Source organism: Microcaecilia unicolor, chromosome 7 (assembly GCF_901765095.1).
Source record: "Microcaecilia unicolor chromosome 7, aMicUni1.1, whole genome shotgun sequence".
NCBI classification, from domain to species: domain Eukaryota; kingdom Metazoa; phylum Chordata; class Amphibia; order Gymnophiona; family Siphonopidae; genus Microcaecilia; species Microcaecilia unicolor.
The window spans coordinates 286,603,598-286,623,669 of NC_044037.1; the positions used below are offsets into that span (position 1 = coordinate 286,603,598).

Sequence of the window (20,072 nt, forward strand, 5' to 3'; positions counted from 1 at the left end):
GGGGGGGTGCTAAGCCCAGTGGAAATAATAACCCCTCCCTGGACACATACAAGGAATTTTCTCAATATTGGGGGTACTCAAGCATCCACAGAGTCGGCTCCTACTGGACAATACTCGGTTCACCGTCCCTCGTCCCTTCACCGTCGCTGTTCTATTTTACTCTTGCAACTCTTGGGCTATAGGATCGGCTTTAAAAAACGGGAATTCTCATTGTATTTCCGATCTGAGGAAGAAGGGCAACCTTCGAAAGCTAATCAAGAAATGTATTAAGTTATGTCCAATAAAAAAGGTATCATCTTATTTTCTTTTCCATGTTTTATTTTGTTTGATTTCTATAGATTCTACATGGAATGTTGCTATTCCACTAGCAACATTCCATGTAGAAGTCGGCCCTTGCAGATCACCAATGTGGCTGCGCAGGCTTCTGCTTCTGTGAGTCTGATGTCCTGCACATGCAGGACGTCAGACTCACAGAAACAGAAGCCTGCGCAGCCTTCTACATGGATTGTTGCTAGTGGAATAGCAACATTCCATGTAGAATCTCCAGTAGTAGCAACATTCCATGTAGAATCTCCAATGGTATCTATTTTACTGTCATAGTAATGCTTGAATGTTTTCACTTATATACACTGTCATCTACCACATTTGCTTATTTCCGATCTGAGGAAGAAGGGCAACCTTCGAAAGCTAATCAAGAAATGTATTAAGTTATGTCCAATAAAAAAGGTATCATCTTATTTTCTTTTCCATGTTTTATTTTGTTTGATTTCTATTGATAACCTTAAGAGTGGACTAACACGGCTACCACACTCCTCTACTCGTCGTTCCTCCAAAACCCTCAGCTTTTCCGGGAGAAGCCTGAGATACCCTTGACCCCTATGCAAGCTGCCTTTGCTTTGCAAAGTGTTTATTTATTTTTAAATGAATGGAGCGTAAGACAGTGCCCGGCAGCCCCCACCCCCCACCTTCACCGTCCTATAGCACTTCTTCGCCCCGCCACCCTTCTACTGGCGGGAAGGAGACGCCTGTCCCGCCCCCTAGTCTCCCGTCTGGGGGTGGAGTCGAAGACTAGGCCGGCCCCCTTTGGTGATGTCAAGCGAAGCCACCAACCAGGCTGCGAAGCGTGCGGTAAATAAAAAGCGCGTGCCGCGGCTTTAGCAACCTGTGATCCCGGGCAGCGTGGGCGTGCGTCAGCACCGACCTGTCTTGCAGGTGCACCTGCGCCCGAGCAGGTGGCGGAGGGCGCGCGCTGCCTCTCTTTCTCCTTGCGGGAATTCCTTGTTTTTAAAAAGCGGAGCCCTCTCTGTGGCATTTCCTTTCCTCGTCTGGTGCACGAAAATGCTTTTTTGGCACACTCAGCCGGAACATTACAATCAGCATTCTAGTGGCAGTTACCTGCGGTAAGTGCTGGAGCTGAAAGAAGCTGTCTGCAAAGCGGGGGAGGGGAGGCTCACTGTGCTTTCGGGGTGACCTGTGAACCCCCTCATTTCAGCTGGATCTGGAGTAGACGCGTCGGTATCCCTGCAGATGTCAGCAATGCATGCATGTTGCAAGTTAAAAGTCAGATAACGAGCAGAGAAGTCTAGTATTGGTACTGGATACAGTTTTATTCCTCAAGTAGGTCCCCCCTCCCATTAATAGCAATACCCGTATCAAAGGTTGGCATTATATTCATATCTAAGGTTTTTTTTGGGGGGTGGATAGTGAATCAAAAAGGTGGTTCAACTAATCCAGAGACTTTAATTGTATGCTTTCACTTGATCTGGAGGATCTGCTCTTAAAATCACATGTTAAGTGACAGATTGTTAGTGGCGTAATAGGTAGGAAGGAAAGTAGCCTGCTCGGAGTATCCCTGCTAGACTTAATATAATTTTTTTTGAAGACTGAATTATTTGGATCGTATTTAAGGATGGGGAAGTTTCCCAGAACTCTGATCTGTGTGTAAGATGATAATGCCACCCTGATCTTCTTTTCTCAGGGATAGGTCCTGCCTGGCCCGGAAAATTAGAAGATTTTTAAACGGGTCCGCGGTGTTCCAAACAGAACTCATTTACATGAAATGGAACACATCTGAAAGATAAAAAGAACAAGAGGCAGACAAAATTCCCAGTGCTGGTGAAGAGTGGAGGATGCTTGGAAGAAAGCACTGGGGCACCGTGCGCTGCTGCCCCCCCCCCCCCCGATTCACTTACGTTAATGCATCTTTCCAGTTCCTCTTCATTTCCTCCTGTGGGTTGCTTTGGTTTCTCCTTTATTATTTTATTATTTATTGCATTTGTATCCCACGTTTTCCCACCTCTTTGCAGGCTCAATTTGGCTTACAATACATCATGAATAGTGGAAATATCCTCCTGACATCAATGCCCCTCCTGTGGCTTCTCCTCTTTTATCTATATCTATCTATCTATCTAGTTCCCAACCATGGTGGACATTTCTCTCCCCTGCCTCCGTTTTGTCCCCTCTTTAGCCACGTCATAAGCGATCCCGTCTGTGTTAGAATCATACAAACATCACCTATGCGTTTACTTCCATTCAGTAATGTTATGATAAAAAAATAATTCTGGGGAGCAGAGCACAGTGGCTGACTGGCTGTAGGTTGAATATTTTTGTTTTAGAGTGAGAGGGACATAGTGATTTTCCCACCAGTGCCCCAGTACTGCTGTGATGAGCAGTAGACTGGCTGCCTTCAGGTGACATGGCCCAGAATAGGGGAGATGGGACCCCGGCTGCTTTGTGTCCAAAGATCCTTAAAGCCTGCAGAGGCTTAATTGCCAGTTTTTAAAGTTAGTGATGGAGGCAGTTTAACTGTACCTGAGCACTGTGGTGGTGATTCACCTGTGCTCTTTTTCATAGTGAAATCTGATTTTCATATTTTGGCTAGACAAATCTTTTAAGGCAAGAATTTGTGTAAGCCATTTTATTTTAAAGGTATGGATGTGGAGCAAAGTTGCAACCAGACTTTGGAAATACTTTTTCATGACCTGCATGCCGGATTCAGTTTACTGAGCAAAGGATCTTTAGTTTTGTGGTGTTCCTAATACACTTTACCCATGGGATCCTGTTAAGAAAGGCACTAGAGAATTGAAGTAAGGTCATTGGTAAACTGGTAAAATACCACTGATTGTTAATAGTTATCATTTGAAAATATTCTTTCACTTGCTACAAACATGTTTTCAGGAAATACAGTTTTTCTTTTTGTGGGACGCTGTTGCAGGAAGATGGTTGCATGTATCCACTCTTAATCAAGTGCATCACCTGGATTTTATACTTTTAGAACTTACTCAGAGATCGGTGTTCCCAATATTGTATTGGTTCTCTACCAGGGTTTCTCTGTTACGAGCTCAGTCCAGCCAATTTTTTGGCCAAAGTAGAGGAGTGTGGTAGCCGTGTTAGTCCACTCTTAAGGTTATTAATAGAAATCAAACAAAATAAAACATGGAAAAGAAAATAAGATGATACCTTTTTTATTGGACATAACTTAATTATTTATTATTTATTGCACTTGTATCCCACATTTTCCCACCTTTTTGCGGGTTCAGTGTGGCTTACAATATGAGTTAAATGATGGAAATACAATTTGTTACAGATTGGTTATGGATTACATTGTGCAGAGTTATGCGAGACAATCGAGGTGTCGTTAAGGAATGTAACAATGGAACATAAACATTGAAACGTTGGAAGGAGACAATGGGAGCTTAGAGGGCGATAATAAGGCATGAAGACATATGGTATATAATACATTTCTTGATTAGCTTTCGAAGGTTGCCCTTCGTCAGATCGGAAATAAGCAAATGTCAAAGTAGATGCTGTGGCCAAAGTAGATACTGTGTGTATGTTGGACCCAAGTGGTGAGATAGAAGGCAAATAAAAAAGCCAGAAGGATTACATTAAATTACATTATGTTAAGTGATTTTATTTTGTAAATGCCTGTTCATTGCAGATTACAATAAGAGGTAGGCCATTCCTAAGAACTTGCAAGTTCAACTGTGAAGCGCTGCGTACGACTGGTAGTGCTATAGAAATGATTTGTAGTAGTAAATAGCGTATCACCTAAATTAACAGTTCAGTGTCTACAATTTTTCTAAAACAAATTTCCTAAAAAAAAAGGCTCCTTTTTTTCAAAGTGGCACTACCGATTAGCAGATGCTGAATGTGCAGAAGCCCATGGGAATTGCCTGGACATCTTCGCGTTCGGTTGCACCGCTAATCGCCAACGCCGCTTTGTAAAAGGAGTCCTAAGGGCCCCTTTTACTAAAGGGTTGCCGTGCGGTAACCCGGAACTACCGCAAGCCCAACGTGGTTGCCGGCAGTAGTCCCATCCCCAGCGGGTGCCATTTCGGACACTAGTGGAAATAATTTTAAAAACTATTTCTGCAGGGGGTTACCCGGCGGTAATCAGGCAGCGTCGCACGCTGCCCAGTTATTGCTAGGTTAGCGTGAGAGCCCTTACCCCACCACCTCAATGAGACAAGGTGGGCCTGTTTCATTTCATTGAAGGGAAGCTCTAGAACAAGGGTGGGGTGGTTAAAGTTGAAGGAGGGTAGACTTGGAAGTAATTTTAAGGAAATATTTCTTCATGGAAAGGGTGGTGGATGCATGGAACAGCCTCCCAGCGGAGGTGGTGGAGAGGAGGAAGTTTTATCTGAATTCAAGAAGGCATGGGACAAACATCCAAAAAACCCCACTGTGATAGTAAAATCAACCATAGAGTCCTTTGGAGTATATTGCGCTTTCTTCTTGGGAAGGAAAAGCCTCGGGTCCTAGCACTGAAGAGTGTGAGCAGTGATGTGATCTAACAAAATTTCAGCCCCTTAAACCTTGAAGCAGCTTTCTTTGGCGAAAGGCTGGCCACCGTCAGTGGGTCCCTTTTCTTACATGCTCTCGTCAATAATTTTTGTTATGTACTATTATGGAAAAATGTAAAAATAAAAGTGTATATAGAGGTATAAATGTTGGGGAGGTTTTTCTGCCTATGAGGAGCCCTGTTCGTGGTCTGTAAGAACACTGCTGGTTCCGGACTAAGGTCTGAGGCTTTTCCTTCCTATTTAATGTTTATTTTTAGAAGAATGTTCAATGTATTCCAAAGGACTCTGGGGTTGATTTTCCATCACAGTTTCTGTTATTGGTTTGAAGTACAAACACGGGATCCCTGAGGTGGAGGAAGGGATTGTAGAGCCGATCAATTGGTGTTGGTGGGCAGACCTGGATATAAGCCGTGTGGTCATTTTCTCTGAAGTGTTCTGAAACAATTGAAGTGCGTCATTTTGCCTTAGTCCCAGCCTTTATAAAGATAGACTTTTGATCTATTCTTACTGTACACCGCCTTGAGTGAATTCCTTCAAAAAGGTGGTAAATAAATAAAACCACTCTTTATTACTATCAGGCCTTTTCTCTGTAAGGACCCAAAATAAAGGCTCCCCCCCCCCCCCCCAATTTTGCATCTATGGGTTAAAATGTCTAGTACATCTGATGCTTACTCTTTTTTTTTTTTTTTTTAAATCTTATGGCCTGATTTACCAATAGTTTTGTCCTCATTCCTTGAATATGGGGTTTGGGGTGGGGGGAAGCTTTGTACATGCTGGAAATAATATTATCTATCAGTAATTCAGAAGGGGTGCCCTTGCTTTTACTGAAGATTTTGCAGTGACCTGTTCAAAACATTCTCTTAAATTGGGTGGGTTGTTGTGTTTAGATTTAAGTGCTTCATTGTTCTGTCTGCCTCCGCTGTGTTTTTGGAACCCAGTTGTAAAGGCTCAGGAAGAGAGTCCTGCATATTTTTGCTGACTTCTTTCCATTGGTGAGATTTTTTTTAAATATCTTTCACTGATTTTTCATTTGGTCTTGTTGCTTGGGTATTGTAGGGTTAATTTAATGAGCCGCCTTTCTATCATGTTGGCTATATAAATCTGCAGTTTGATGGAAAGAGCATTCCCAGTAATAAGTAATACAATACTCAATGTATTTGACTGCAGGTATATTGAATCTTTGTCTTGATTTTCTACCGTTTATATTTTCGACTTTACGCCTTTACTAATTGTAATTTGTTTTCAAACTCAAAAGGCAGGTGTCATGAGCAGAATTTTCTAATCCACTATGGGTTACAGATATGAATTTCACTTTATGAATTTCACTTGCCAGGCTTGCTTGAACCAGCTTTAGCCTGTCTTATTCCCATCCTGGTCACATTTCACCTAATGGGTTCAGTTTCGACAGAGACCTCTGACACCAGTCAGCTTGTGATATAAAGAAAAGTGTGTAGACATTGATTGATTCTTAGAAGGAGGCTACGAAAGCCAGTGTTAAAACCGTAAGGTTTCTTTGAAGTTTTCTAAACTAACTGAAAGCTCATAACTTGTACAAACCCAAGGCTGCATGTATGAGAGAAGCTGCTGGCTATGCTAACTGTAATCCAGATTTAACTGGTGTGGTACTAGAGAATTAATTTATAATTTCTGTAGTGGTTCTCTCTCTCCACTGTCTTTTATGTATTATAGTATTTAGAACAATTCTGCGTCAGACAAATTATGGATACACTTTTTTTTTTTCTCTAAACATTCACCCATTCCCAATGTGGTGCCTCCTCCTGGGGCTTGGGGGGAAGGGAGCGCTCATTTCATGCGTACTGTTTTTCTGCTTCCAGGAATTCAGGAAGGAACCCCTTAGCTCTGTACTTTCTCTTACCAAACTGGTTCCAGATTTGGCTGATAGGTTTATTCAGGTTGGGATGTACCCCACTGCATGATGGGACTTGTAGTGCTGATTTTCCTGTCGCATTCCCTAAGAAACACAAGACTGGAATGCCCTCCCCATGGAGGTGGTTGGGACCAAAACAGTGACGGAATTCAAAAGGACATTGGGTTAAGATAGAGGATGGGATGGCAGTCAAGGAAAACAAAAATATAGAGTGTTAACTTGCATGTGGGCCGATGCTCAAAATGTAAAGCTGGCGCTAGAGGCAGTTAGCGCTGGATTAGCGCTAGCGTTAGTGAGCCGATGTCTGGTTATGCCCCAGTTCTGCAGATAAGAACAAAGTCCACGGGGATGGAGATGGGACCTGTGGGGATGGGTACAGATTTTATTCCCGCGCCATTCTCTAGTCTGTACTAAAGAAATGTGCATGAATTTGAGCAAACCCGAAGGTGAAAGCACACATTGGCACCTGTTCTTATAAGCCATCCATGTAAAAAAAAAAAAAAGGAAAAAGCTTATATTTAAAGGCACAGAAAATAGATGCCACCGTGTGCTTCCCATTTTGGTTTGGAGCTGGGCTTACCGCAAAACTCTTCTGAGCATGCGCCAAGCACATTCTCCCTCTTTGCTTTCACTTTTACAGCTCGCATATATTTTGCATACCATTTCTTGTGAGTATTGGTGAGCTACTTTTCTGCACTGTTCCAGTGATATGGGTTCTGCGCTGTTGGCTTTGCCGTGGGAGTTCTGAGCATTGGTCCAATGGAGAGGCAGTTACAGCTCTAAACCAAGGCACAGAGGAGATAACTGCTTCTCCTGCACAGAGTGGCTATATGACTCTAGCCACCATTCTGGTCAGACCAGATGGACCATCTGCTGTCTGTTGCTATGTTACTATGTTATAAGTCCATGTCTGCAGTGGGGTGAATCCAGGACTTGATTCACTTGGGCAAATCTGGAACCTGTTAAGCAAATTTACAAAGCGGAATGATCCCCAGCTCTATATTCGCTTTCTCTGTGCTCCCTGGGGTGTGGGGAAAGGGGTTTAATGACCTGTACTGACTGTCTCTATCCTGTTGGAACTCAGACAGGAGATCTTTGTTTCCCTCTCACCACATAACAGAAAAACCTATGTTCAGGTACAAAAAGTGTAAGCCCTCTGGGGACAGGGAAACACAGGCTTATTTTCAAAAAAGGACGCCCATCTTTCGACACAAATCAGAAGATTGGTGTCCTTCTTACAAGGTTGCCCAAATTGGCATAATCAAAAGCCGATTTTGGGCATCCCCAACTGCTTTCCGTCGCAGGGATCACCAAAGTTCCCAGGGGCGTGTCGGAGGAATAGGCAAGGCAGGACTTGGGCGTGCCTAACACATGGACGTCCTTGACCCATAATCGAAAAAAGAAGGGCGTCCCTGACGAGCACTTGGACGACTTGGTCCTTTTTTGTTACGACCAAGCCACGAAGAGGTGCCTGAACTGACCAGATGATCATTGGAGGGAATCGGGGATGACCTCCCCTTACTCCCCCAGTGGTCACTAACCCCCTCCCACCCTCAAAAATTCTTTAAAAATATTTTATGCCAGCCTCAAATGTCATACTCGGGTCCATCGTAGCAGTATGCAGGTCCCTGGAGCAGTTTAAATGGGTGCAGTGCACTTCAGGCAGGTGGACCCAGGCCCACCCCACCCCCCCCCACCTGTTACACTTGTGGTGGTAAATGTGAGCCCTCCAAAACAGAACAGAAACCCGCTGTACCCACATCTAGATGCCCCCCTTCACCCATAAGGGCTATGGTAGTGGTGTACAGTTGTGGGTTTTGGGGGGGGGGGTTGAGGGGCTCAGCACACAAGGTAAGGGAGCTATGCACCTAGGAGCAATTTCTGAAGTCCACTGCAGTGCCCCCTAGGGTGCCCTGGAATGTGAGGGGGACCAGTGCACTACGAATGCTGGCTCTTCCCACGACCAAGAGGCTTGGATTTGGTTGTTTCTGAGAGGGGCGTCCTCTGTTTCCATTATAGCTGAAAATCAGAAATGACCAAGTCTAGGGACGACCATCTATAAGGTCAACCTAAATTTCCAGATTTGGGCGTCCCCGACCGTATTATGAAAACGAAAGATGCATGTCCATCTTGTTTCGATTAATACGGGTTTCCCCGCCCCTTCACGGGGACGTCCTGCAAGGATATCCTCAGCAAAACCTGGGCGTCCCTTTCGATTATGCCCCTCTTAATGTACCTGTATATAACTTGCCTTCAGCTACTAGTGCTAAAGCCAACTAGTGCTAAAGCCAACTAAATCAAATTGTTCTCCATTTATCTGTCATTTCTACAGTGGTGCTGGAACTGCCATTACACAGACTGCTTTTGTGTTCGGTTCCATTTATGTGCTGCCTTCTTGAGAATTCAACCCAACTTGTGTTACCTTGTCTTGAAAATGTAGTAGGGGGCTGATATTCCAAGGCACATATCTGTAAGAGGTGCTTGCCAGTCTTTTTGTTGCTGTGGCCCCAATAGAGGTCAAAATTAAACGTGTACGACCCCCTGGGTAGTGCAGAATAATGATGCACCTATGGAAATAACACCCAGGTCATTTAACTCTGGGATAAATACTGGTAAGAGGGTTATTTACTGTCACTGAATATTTCGTCTGACCACTTCAGCAGAGATGCCAAGATACCAGGTACTAGGCTGCAGATTTTGGGACAGTCCTGGATTTCTGACCACCTCATCCCAGTGCATTATAGGACTTGCAGAACTGAATTCAATGGGCAGGATTCAGGCACTACAAATCCCACACTGCTTTGCGATGTATGTTCAAAGTCTTCAGCCTGGGACTGGGTAACTTTGGCATCTCTGCCTGAACACTATCTGGACAGTGCCAGGGTGGTCCATATGTGGAGCTTGGGCAGAGCTGGAGCTTATCAGGTTAGTGGCGATATTCAGACTTCTAACTGTATAGCTAACCAGATAAAGTTTGGACAACAAAAGGCTTTAACCGGTTAGTGTCTGGATATCGCCACTAACTGGATAGTGGCTGAATAACTGTGTTTAAAAAACAAACTGCAGTAGTCAGCGTTTAAAGCTTTACAGCTGCTGTCTGAATATCAGGGGGATACTCTTTAAAGATACCCGACTGTGTGTAGAGAAAGTACTCTATCCCTAACAATTCCTTATTGTACAGTATTAATAGTTCAGGCTATTTTTTTATTTTGTCTCTTATAGTAACTCCCCCCCCCCCCCCCCGGTGCGTCTGCCATTTTTCTGTGGATTAATAAAGGGTTTATTTCTTCCTTGCATAAAGGTGCAACCCTGGACTAATACCTTCCAGTCATAAGCGCGTGGTTTAAACCCACTTAGTTTAATGGTCTGGTGAGGTCTCCAAGGTTGCAGGTGCTGAAAATGCAGTGTGAGAAAGTTATTAACGGAGATGGGAAGGGCTAACAAACCTGGTCTTAAATTCAGAACGTTAACCCTTTATTGATATTCTTAAATCGATTTTGGTGTTTGTCAGTATAAGGAGTGGTGCACAGTTGTGGGTAGTGGAGTGGAGGAGTGGCCTAATGGTTAGAGCACCGGCCTTGCAATCCAGAGGTGGCCGGTTCAAATCCCACTGCTGCTCCTTGTGATCTTGGGCAAGTCACTTAACCCTCCATTGCCCCAGGTACAAACTTAGATTGTGAGCCCTCCTGGGACAGAGAAATATCCAGTGTACCTGAATGGTACTACTGAAAAAGGTGTGAGCAAAATAAAAAAAAAAAAAAAGGGTTATTGAAAAGTGTGAGATCATTTGTTTGCCCTAAAACTTGAAGGTTCAAGCTTCCAGTTTTGGTCTGACATGTTAGATGTTTTGTTCCTCTGTATAAGGACTGGGGGCCAGTGGTTGCTTCTCCTAGACCTTGTGCCTTAATTCACCTTTCCAGAGGATTTCTGTTGGTGCTGACTTTGGAGTAACAGTTATGTTTTCTTCTGGCATCATGCAGCCGTTGATGGGTTTGGCATGCACTGCCCAAACTTCTAAACAGGCGATGTATGGCTGCCACTCACTGAGTGATATGATACCAGAAAAAAAAACAGGACAGCTGCTCCATAGGGCATATGAGCAACAAGCCTCTGGAGAAGGTGAGTAGAGGATTGTCAAATGAGAGAGAGAGGGAATGGGCTGGGGACAGGATGCTGGAGGCCAACAGGAATGGGGAGAGAAGGGCGGTGGATGAGGCTGGCTGAGACGAATGTGGGGAAGAGAGAAATGGAGAGCATGGGTGCATTTTTATACCAGTCGCTGTGAGTGTGCTTGAGTAGCAGATGGGGCAGATCCCTGAAGTGGTCTCATTGCCCAGCTGCATCAGCAGAGGGGGCATTCCGGCTGCATTGTCCAAAGACAGTTCTAGCTCATTATTGGGCTTTTTTTTTTTCCTGCCAAAGTAACCCCCACCTTGAAAAATAGCGGAGATCACTGTAAAAGAGAGGGTAGTTGTAACTGCCTTTTATTGCTCTTTGTAATGAAAGATGTGTGCAAGCAATTAATAATTTTAAGAGCACAAAGGGGGGTGGGAACAGAGGGAGAAAAATGATGCATTGTTGCTAGGAGTCATTGAGGGGCATAATCGAAAGACGTCTAAGTTTTGATGAGGACGTCCTCGCAAAACATCCCGATGCAAGGGTGGGGACACCTGTATTATCAAAACAAGATGGACGTCCATATTTCGTTTCGATAATGTGGTCATGGACGACGTCCAAATCTTGAAATTTTGGTCATCCCTAGACTTGGTCGTTTCTGATTTTCGGCGGTAATGGAAACCAAGGACGTCCATCTCAGAAATGACTAAATGCAAGCCATTTGGTCGTGGGAGGAGCCAGCATTTGTAGTGCACTGGTCCCCCTGACATGCCAGGACACCAACCGGGCACCATAGGGGGCACTGCAGTGGACTTCAGAAATTGCTCCCAGGTACATAGCGCCCTTACCTTATGTGCTGAGCCCCCCCAAAAACCCACTACCCACAACTGTACACCACTACTATAGCCCTTATGGGTGAAGGAGGGCACCTAGATGTGGGTACAGTGGGTTTTGGAGGGCTCACTGTTTGTTTCCTCCACAAACATAACAGGTAGGGGGGAGGGAAGGGCCTGGGTCCACCTGCCTGAAGTGCACTGCACCCACTAAAAATGCTCCAGGGACCTGAGTATGACATCCGAGGCTGACCACTGTGGGAGTAATGGGACGTCATCCCTGATTTCCTCTGGTGGTCATCTGGTCATTTCGGGCACCTTTTTGTGCCTTGGTTGTGGGAAAAACACGACCAGGTAAAGTCGTCCAAGTGCTCGTCAGTGACGTCCTTTTTTTTTTTTCTTTTTTTTTTTCTCATTATGGGTCGAGGACATTCTAGTGTTAGGCACGCCGAAGTCCCGCCTTCGCTATGCCTCTGATACGTCCCCTTGAACTTTGGCCATCCCTGTGATGGAAAGCAGTTGGGGACGTCCAAAATCAGCTTTTGATTATACTGATATGGATAACCATGTGAGAAGGATGCCCATCTTCCGATTTATGTCGAAAGATGGGCGTCCTTCTCTTTCGAAAATGAGCCCAATTGTGTCTGTAGGGAGATATTTGAGCAGTCCTATTTAAAAAAAATATATATTTGCTTCCCAACATATTTTGGATTCTTCTCTCACTTTCTTTTGTCACCACTGCTTCCCCCCCCCCCCCCCACTCTCCCCAGAACCTTTTGGTATCTTTGGTTTGCTTGCTCGTTTCTAAGCCTGTGTTAAAACGACATGATCCAGTTCCAACTCCTGTCTGCCATCCCAGGTTTTGGGAAAGCTTCCATCCTTAAATTTCCTACGGGAGGTGCTTCTGTCTCAGCCCAATTGACTCAGTTCCAGGCTGGAGATTTTGGGACAGTCCAGATTTCTGATCAATCCGTCCTGGTGCATTATGGGACTTGTAGCACATTGGGCAGGATCAAGCACTACAAATTCCAGCTGCCCTGGGATGTAAGTTCAAAACCAGGAAAACCCAAAACATTTCCAGCCTGGAACTGGGTTACTTGGCAGTTCTGTTGTGTGTCTCTCTACCAAAACTGTCACTAGGCAGCTATGCAGGGAACAAGGAAGTGGTGTTTGGAGAGGCAAAACTTAGTTGTATAAGATTGAGTGCTGATATTATCTTTCTCTGTAACTTTGTTCCATTGTGTATTAAACTGGACTTTTTTTTATTTTTTTTTTCTGTTGCTGAGAGACTCAGATCTTGGTGGCTTTGCAGATTGTTGCAGGGCTTGGTAGTGGAGAATGAAATGGGTACAGGTCTACAGGATTTATTTTATTTATTGCATTTGTATCTCACATTTTCCCACCTATTTGCGGGCTCAGTGTGGCTTACAATACATTGTGAATGATGGAAATACAATTTGTTGCATTACGATTATGGGTTACATAGTGAAGAGTTATGGGAACACAAAGTCAAAATATCATTTGGGAATGGAACAGTGGAATATAACAATGGGGAATTGATAGAGCGATAATACTCTACCCTCTTGCTATTGTTTTAAGTGTGATGAAAATGTGGGGGAAGAGAACTCAGAAGAGAGTGTACTGATGCATTTCTATTAGTGTGTGTGGGCTTCATGTGTTTTGGTCCTTGCAGTATATTTTCTCAAAGAGATGGGTCTTCAATAGTTTGCGGAAGTCGGTAGCTAAGTTCGTAGATCGTTTTCAGGTTGCGTGGTAGTGTTAAATTTGTGTCTGGTCTTAAGGAATTCAAACTGAAAGATGGCAAGGCTTGAGCTGGTTGGTCAGTTATGTGGAAGACATTGGTGGGAAAACACCAAGCAGAAAAAAGTAGAGCGATGGAACCTCTTGCAGATGGTGCTCAGAATAAAGTTTGTTAATTCTTCTAAAATAATGAGGAAGATCCGACACGACTCGTGTTCTGGCCTAACCAGCCTGCATCAGGGGTCTATAAAGTTTAAAAATCATACACATTAATAGGAAAAAATATAAAATCATACATAAACATAAAAATACATGAATGAGTTAAAAAATGACATACCTAGGAATTTGTTATTCAATACGTATTCCTGGATTAGTCGTCAAAGGGTTAAACTTCCTGTTAACAATATAAAGACAAATATGAGATACAGAAAGAGACACAACTAATATACATTACGAGAAAAGGGAACGTGTATTATGTAAAAGAGGTACTTCAAAGGCAAAAAGCTAATGTAATCACACAATTGAAAATGTGTAGCAAATATGTAAAAGAATCTACATAAATGATATGAATGCTTAGAACTATATACGTTAATGTATAAACACGTGTGTATTGATACATCCTATCAATGATACAGATCATATAAAATGTTAGTGTGAATGACACGTAAACAAAGTAAGACACATTTTCAAGTGGAGGAGTGGCCTAGTGGTTAGGGTGGTGGACTCTGCCTTGTGACTCTGGGCAAGTCACTTAACCCTCCATTGCCCCATGTAAGCCGCATTAAGCCTGCCATGAGTGGGAAAGCGCGGGGTACAAATGTAACAAAAATAAAATAGATACTATTGGAGATTCTACATGGAATGTTGCTATTCCACTAGCAACATTCCATGTAGAAGGCTGCGCAGGCTTCTGTTTCTGTGAGTCTGACGTGCATGACGTCAGACTCACAGAAGCAGAAGCCTGCGTGGCCACATTGGTGATCTGCAAGGGCTGACTTCTACATGGAATGTTGCTAGTGGAATAGCAACATTCCATGTAGAATCTCAAATAGTAGCAACAGTGGAGGAGTGGCCTAGTGGTTAGGGTGGTGGACTTTGGTCCTGGGGAACTGAGTTCAATTCCCACTTCAGGCACAGGCAGCTCCTTGTGACTCTGGGCAAGTCACTTAACCCTCCATTGCCCCATGTAAGCCGCATTGAGCTTGCCATGAGTGGGAAAGCACGGGGTACAAATGTAACAAAAAAATAAAAGGACTTATAAAGCATATGTGTATGATCATATATACAAGTACCAGACAATGAGGTGTGAAAATAAAAAAAAAAGAGCCTTCAAAAATTAAAAGTATTTCTCCAGAAGACACTTGGTGAAACAAGGGAGGCAATATCGTAAAATGTATGATCAGGAACAAGGATTGGACATGAGGAACTCAAGATGAAAGTAAACCACAAAAAAAGATAAAATATTCAGGGAATCATTGGAAATGAATCGTGGCGACGGCGTGAGGAAAACTAATTTGCATGAAGTAGAAAAACAAAAAAAAACTAAAAAAAGGGGACTTTAATATCATTTTTGGCAGGAAACGTATATACAATAAGGGAGACTGTTGGACCGTGGAAGACATTGGTGGGATACAGAGGGGGGGGGGGGGGGGGGGGGTAACAGACCTGGATAGATTTTCTATAAATCTAGGTGCCAACCTAAAAACTTAGGAGGCAGCAGCTAAGAGCGCTAAACCACCTGAGGCTGAAGAATTTGGCAGTGAGGAAGAAGAGTACCGTACTGGATGGTTCAGAATTTTCCAGATACTCAGGTTTTTGAGGTTCCCCTTTCAAAGTCTACTGTAGATCATTTAGGGGGAGAATTCATCAAGCAGCGTCAGGGCCTTAACGTGTGCTAAAGGCTAAGGAACCCCTAGGTGTAACATGACTGTTGCTACCCCTTTGCTCTCAGTTCCCTTACCCTGTCCCTTCCCTTGTTCTCTCACTCTATTCTCCAGGGAATTATGGATCAGAAATTAGAGAATTATGCAATTTATATATTTTACACAATATATTAAATAAATCACTTTGAGGGTTGCAGTGTGGGTGTTGTAGCATCGTGCCAGGGTGTGGCGCGGTCTGCATAACCAGGTCTGCACGCTCGAGTTCAAATCTTCTTTATTAATTTTTTTTCATTAACAAAGCATGTATACAAAATGATGTTAGAAATACTTTACATTCTCAAATGAATAGAACTTTAAAATAATAATTATGGAAAAAACTGTACACCGCCTTGAGCGAATTCTTTCAAATAGGCAGTAAATAAATTATAACTTTTTTACATCTTTATTAGGAAAGACATTGATTCTGCACATTTGATATCAACCTTGCGAGTATAACTCTACTAACCAGGACTACCAACGGGAGGGGGGGGGGGGGGGGGTCTGGTGCTGCTGCCGCCACCTGCTTCTCACTATGGTTCGTTATAGGTCTGATCCCATTTCCCTTTCCCGCTGCCAGCCTCTGAGGGTCCGGGCCCTCCTCCCCCCAGCAGTAATCGAACAGTACTAGGCACAGTGCCAGCGCTAACCTCAGCGGTGAGGAGCCTTTGAGCCTATCCGCTCCTGGAGGCCCTGTTGGTACTGTTCTTCTGACACGTACTTGGTCAGAGAGGGTGAAACCAACGGGGCCTCTTCCAGCGAGTGGCACGAAGGCTCATTGCTGAAGATAGTCCTGGTGCTTGCGCTATGCCTAGTACCGTCTGATTACTGCCAGGGGCCCCAGGCTCTCAGAGATAGGCAGTGGGAGATGGAGGAAGGTTCGAGGAGAAATACTGGGTGGGGGAGGGGGCGATGTTGGCCTGAGGGAGGTGAAGAAATAGAGAAACTGGGTGAGGTTGGGTGAGAGGGAGGGAGGTAAGAAAGGACAAATGCAGGACATGGATGGAGGGGAGGGAAGAGAGAGGAAGGAGATGCATGTGGATGGAAGGAATGAGAGGGTGGATATCCAAATGGATGGAGAGGAGGTACAGGGAAGAGAGGGAAAAAACTGCACATAGATCGAGAAAATAGGCAAAAGCTGGATCCATGCTATATCTCCTCCAGGCAAGTCCACAGAGGAGCCGGCTTTTTACTTATGGATGTAGGTTATGAAGTGGAGAAGAAAGGAGGAGAGTAAAGATATAAATGGACAGAAGACCCTGACAATGGAGTTAAGAGAACAGATAGCAGCAGAACCAGAGACTGGGACAAACATATCAGAAAAACAAAGTAACCAGACAAAGGTAGAAAAAAATCATTTTATTTTCATTTTAGTGTTTGGAATATGTCCAATTTGAGAATTAACACCTGTCTTATTTTGATTATACAGGAGGAAATGTGTTTCTTTCTGTTTTCCTAGTATTGTGCTGCCTGCAGAGTCTGGCTTTTTGGGATTTCAAGTTAATTATTGCCTGTATTTGAAGAGGGGCTATGGCTATCTCTCTGCTCTGCATGTGTGACTGCAAGATCAGTGTCTGGAAAGGGATCTTTTTGTTCGGTTCTGAGATTTTGATAACACATTGAGCCGGTACCTTTTTTCCTATTAAAAAAAAAAAAGCACTGGCTGTCTTCTGTATTGGCAAAGCTTCCGGTGGCAAGGAGTCGGAAGGCTCAGACTGCATTGGTCTCATCTGCACCTCGTGTGTGCCGGCTGGGACCCGAGTTAACGCAGTTAGTTTTCTCTGCCACCTCAGGTCCTTCTTCCTGCCTCGTCCTACCTTCTGTGTGACGTACTTCCTGTTTCTAGTTTGGGAGGGATCGTGACAGGAAGAGGATATGCGGCAGCAGAGAAGAGTTTACACGTTTACTCTGGTCTAAGCTGGCGAGTACGAGCGCAGAAGAGAAGACAAGACGCCGAGGAAGGAGCAGATACTGAGGATTAAGCAGGAATTGAGTTGTAGGTGGCTCGTTAAGTTTAGTGCATCTGGCCATGAATGCCCACAACTAAGGAGGTGACTCAAAACCTCACAGCCCGGGGAGCGGGGGCCCTTCAGATTGTTTGCCCCAGGCCCGGCTTCTGGCTGTTTAAATCACTTTCCCGGGTTAACTGGACCTATTTAGGAGCACTTAACCCGGACAATTCCACTGAAAATGCCTAGTTAGTGCCTGTCGAAACTGGTTATTTTGTGGATGTTTTCAGGCCGGAGTCGGCATTTAGCTGGTTAGGTGCTGATTATTCAGTGGCTAAGATAACCACTGACTATCTTTTATTCAGTTCTCCATAGCCACTTAAGTACTGAATATCGTACTTAACTGGCTATGTTTTCGCCAGCTCCATATACCCGTAAATTCAGTGCTGGAGACCAGATATGACCCACCATTGAATTTCTGGGGATAACGCTGACGGCAGTCAGTAAAACACAATATCTATCCTGAGGATCAAAGGTATCAACAGACATTTAGGGGTAATTTTTATAAAGAGCAAAGGACTTAAATACAAGCTGATGCATGCCACTACCTTCTCTTACATGAGCACGAAGTTATGGAATGCATTACCTACAGACTTGAAAGCAATCAACGAAACAACTTTCGAAAATCTCTGAAAACATTCTTCTTCAACAAGGCCTATAATGAGAACCCATAGCCTCACTAAGTCACCTCACCAACCCACTCAATCATGAACGCCCAACTCTATAACTACCCTAATCACTCTTCCTTCCTTTCCTTGATCGCTACACATTACTAACTGTATCTGATATCCTGAAAGACAATGTTAACAAATCTGTGTAAGCCACATTGAGCCTGCAAATAGGTGGGGGAATGTGGGATACAAATGCAATAAATAATAATTGCACGGCTGTTTTATTTGCGTATAAATATGGGTGCCTTGCGCTCCCTGAGGTGTAGTTTGCAGAGGGTGGAGGGGACGTTCTGACGCAGGCATGTACTTTATTAAATACATGTGTATGCGCATATTAGCAGGCGTAAAAGTTGTACTTTCCAATTTTCGCGTTGTTGTAGTTCTAACCACCTGTTTTTATAAATGCACAGAAATGCTTATGTTGCATTCTTCAAATGGGCAGCTTTTTAGACTTTAATAACATTATGCCTATGTTTTAATTTACCCCCTTAGTGCTTATCCTGCACTGTAACCATTAAGAAGGATGAGGCAGGCTCACTGTCGATCACTTTCATGTTGGCAAACCCAGCGTCATAAGACTAATGTTCCGTCATAGAGATGGAATAAATTGCTCCGAGAGGAGAAGAATCCTGTAGAAAGACTTACATCCACAAACAAAATCTCAGCCTCAACACTTACCTTGAATATTTGTCATGTGCAGTACTTATGTTGGGTATGAACAACATATTATTTATTTGACCCACATTTTTTAACAGAACTTTCTTGCGCACGCAAGCGGCAGAAGTTTGTCTTGTTGTTCTTTGTTTGGTTTTTAAGAAAATTTTTTTAGCTAAAGGAAACTAACAGCCCGCTAACTGTGTAATTTCAGTGATGTCCTTGCGCTGCCGATCTTTAAGCATGAGGAGCCCCAGCTGTCTCCAGAGAATGATGCCAAACTGCCTCCCTTTCAGTATGTTCTCTGCACAGCTACGTCACCTGCTGTCAAGCTACACGAGGAGACGCTGACTTATCTTAATCAAGGTAGGACCTGTGCAGCGGCCATAGCAGGCAAATTCCCCTTCGCACCCTCCCTGTCCCTCAACTGTTCTGAGACCGTTGGTTTGAGCTCTTTGCCTTTGGGTCTGCTTTCATCGAATAGAGAACGTATATTTTGGGACTGTGCCACAATTCTTTGAATGTATGCATCGCATTCAGACTGCCAGGCGCTTTAACTCTTTGTAACTGCATTTCATTGGCTATAACTTCTTACAAGATGGGACTATTTTACGTTGAAGAGGTTCAGAATTCCTTTTTCCCTCATACTTGATAGTGGTCTCGGAGCTAAAATGATGCATCTGAAATTTTATTGAAGATCACTCACACAGTGAAATGGATTTTATAGCCTACCAAAAACAAGAACAGGTGATCTGTAACATAGAAGATCACGCCAGAGAAGGCCACATGGCCATGCCTGTCCAAACCCAATGGCCCGATCTCTACAACTCCTTCTTCCTCTGAGATCCTCAGGGGTTTTGTCACATGGTTTCTTGAATTTGGATACAGTCCTTGTTACCTCCACTGGGAAGTTATTCCATACAGCCACTATTCTTTATGTAAAGAGATATTTCTTAGATTACTCTAGAGCAGTGGTTCTCAAACCTGGTCCTGGAGGAACCCTAGCCAGTCAGGTCTTCAGGATATCCACAATGAATATTCATGAAACTCGTGAAGATTCATTGTGGGTGTCCTGAAAACCTGACTGGCTGGAGTGCCTCCAGGACCAGGTTTGGGAACCACTGCTATAAGGTATAATGGTTTAGATCTTCAGTTCCCTTGTCTTTATGATAAAGACCATTTTAGTAGCTGCCTATGAATTGATAAAAAAAGAGGTAATATTAATATATAAGGGAGGAAAATGAATTCATACCATAAAGCAAATCCCCATCAAAATAATATAACCTGGGTCTTATTCATCTGATTACATCAATTGCTGTTTATCAAAACCAACGTTTTTGATTATTATATATATAGTTTGATAGGCATACATTTTTAGAAAATTCTTTTCAAAAATGATGTTGCAATGATGATACT

The 20,072-nt window shown here is 43.7% G+C and overlaps 1 protein-coding gene across 1 annotated transcript in view; it reads left to right on the forward strand.

The window, feature by feature from the left end:
* The first annotated feature begins 1,175 nt into the window (after positions 1–1,175).
* The window catches only part of TFCP2L1 (transcription factor CP2 like 1), a 153,548-nt gene continuing 134,651 nt past the window's right edge, over positions 1,176–20,072 (forward strand). Inside the window, exons 1-2 of the mRNA XM_030209603.1 lie at positions 1,176–1,400; positions 18,871–19,022. Of these exons, the coding sequence (XP_030065463.1) occupies positions 1,339–1,400; positions 18,871–19,022 (214 nt within the window). The 5' untranslated portion in view covers positions 1,176–1,338. The remainder of the gene's footprint in view (positions 1,401–18,870; positions 19,023–20,072) is intronic.